The following is a 2,111-nucleotide window of genomic DNA, read 5'->3' as shown; positions in this document are numbered from 1 at the left end:
CGGGGTGACGCAGGAAGTGGCGTCTATTTATATCTCCTTCTTCTCCCTCAGATGTGGAACGTTATTCTGATAAGTATCAGACGTCTGGACCCGTGGACAACGCCATTGACTGGCACCCCGGTAAGATCTGTACAGAGGCGGAATTACCCTAACCCCTCCCCTTATACCACCGACCAACTGAGACCCCGCCTCCAATCAGATTATCTACAGAGGAGACAGACAGATAGATAGATAGATAGATAGATAGATTCAGGGAGAGAGAGGACAGGAAGTGAGAGGACGGGGAGAGAATACAGGAAGTGAGAGGACGGGGAGAGAATACAGGGAGAGAGAGGACAGGGAGAGAATACAGGGAGAGAGAGGACAGGGAGAGAATACAGGGAGAGAGAGGACATTGAGAGAATACAGGGAGAGGGGACAGGAAGTGAGAGGACAGGGAGAGGGGACAGAAAGTGAGAGGACGGGGAGAGAATACAGAGAGAGAGGACATTGAGAGAAGACAGGGAGAGGGGACAGGAAGAGAAGACAGGGAGAGAGGACAGGGAGAGGGGACAGGAAGAGAATACAGGGAGAGAGGACAGGGAGAGGGGACAGGAAGAGAATACAGGGAGAGAGGACAGGGAGAGGGGACAGGAAGTGAGAGGACGGGGAGAGAATACAGAGAGAGAGGACATTGAGAGAAGACAGGGAGAGGGGACAGGAAGAGAATACAGGGAGAGGGGGCAGGAAGTGAGAGGACAGGGAGAGGGGGCAGGAAGTGAGAGGACAGGGAGAGGGGGCAGGAAGTGAGAGGACAGGGAGAGGGGGCAGGAAGTGAGAGGACAGGGAGAGGGGGCAGGAAGTGAGAGGACAGGGAGAGGGGGCAGGAAGTGAGAGGACAGGGAGAGGGGGCAGGAAGTGAGAGGACAGGGAGAGGGGGCAGGAAGTGAGAGGACAGGGAGAGGGGGCAGGAAGTGAGAGGACAGGGAGAGGGGGCAGGAAGTGAGAGGACAGGGAGAGGGGGCAGGAAGTGAGAGGACAGGGAGAGGGGGCAGGAAGTGAGAGGACAGGGAGAGGGGGCAGGAAGTGAGAGGACAGGGAGAGGGGGCAGGAAGTGAGAGGACAGGGAGAGGGGGCAGGAAGTGAGAGGACAGGGAGAGGGGGCAGGAAGTGAGAGGACAGGGAGAGGGGGCAGGAAGTGAGAGGACAGGGAGAGGGGGCAGGAAGTGAGAGGACGGGGAGAGAATACAGAGAGAGAGGACATTGAGAGAAGACAGGGAGAGGGGACAGGAAGAGAAGACAGGGAGAGAGGACAGGGAGAGGGGACAGGAAGTGAGAGGACGGGGAGAGAATACAAGTCCATCTGTTAAGTAATGAATAATTGATAGTATTGTGATTGGTTGTGTGTGATGACGATTGAAGGAACTCCTCCCCCCCTCCGTATGTAGAAGCTCTCATAGCTCGGGGGGGGAGGGGGGCGGAGTTTTCCGGAGAGTTCTTTATGGTCTTCCTTGTGTCTTCCAGCCTGGAGATTGTTGCCCCGCGAGCTGAAAATCAAAGTGCGGAAGTTACAGAAGGAGAGTAAGTTGTGTCATTATACAGGGAGCTCCGCCCACAATGCATGCCAGGGGGCGGGGGGTTTACCTCCTATGTCTTCCGCTGCTCTCCATATCACTGCAGGACACGGGTCGATCACATGGAGGTCACTGGCCCAGGACCAGCGTGCAGATCAGGCAAGGAGAGCAGAAAGAGAGTCATTCCTTCTGGGGGGAGGGGCATTCCTTCTGGCGGGGAGGGGCATTCCTTCTGGCGGGGAGGGGCATTCCTTCTGGGGGGAGGGGCATTCCTTCTGGTTTTTTTATGGCGCACTGTCGGTGGGCGATGGAAGCTTCCTGTACCCCCCGGCATGCGGAGTCCTCCTGTGTGCGACGCCACCCTCGCAGATGGTGGTACCTCCCCATGTGGGGGAGGGGCAGTGATCGGAGCGCAGGGAGCGCTCACCTTGCCGCTCCTCCGCCCAAGTATTGCCCCCGTTACAGATTCATGCTGCAAGCCCCACTTCCTCCTCCGATGGCAGAACGTAGATGAGGAGAAGGCATTGGAGTGCAGCGCCACCTGGTGGCTGATCACGG

At 57.3% G+C, this 2,111-nt stretch overlaps 1 protein-coding gene across 1 annotated transcript in view; it reads left to right on the top strand.

The window, feature by feature from the left end:
* POLR3GL (RNA polymerase III subunit G like) overlaps positions 1-2,111 on the top strand; it is a gene marked incomplete at both ends in the record, with an annotated part of 13,488 nt that overhangs the window by 4,157 nt on the left and 7,220 nt on the right. The window contains 2 exons of the mRNA XM_018575211.1: positions 52-120; positions 1,504-1,560. Coding sequence (XP_018430713.1) covers positions 52-120; positions 1,504-1,560 — 126 coding nt within the window. The remainder of the gene's footprint in view (positions 1-51; positions 121-1,503; positions 1,561-2,111) is intronic.

This window comes from Nanorana parkeri, unplaced genomic scaffold, assembly GCF_000935625.1.
Source record: "Nanorana parkeri isolate BGI_ZX_2015 unplaced genomic scaffold, ASM93562v1 scaffold3646, whole genome shotgun sequence".
Taxonomy (NCBI): domain Eukaryota; kingdom Metazoa; phylum Chordata; class Amphibia; order Anura; family Dicroglossidae; genus Nanorana; species Nanorana parkeri.
This window is presented reverse-complemented; position numbering and strand designations above follow the sequence as displayed.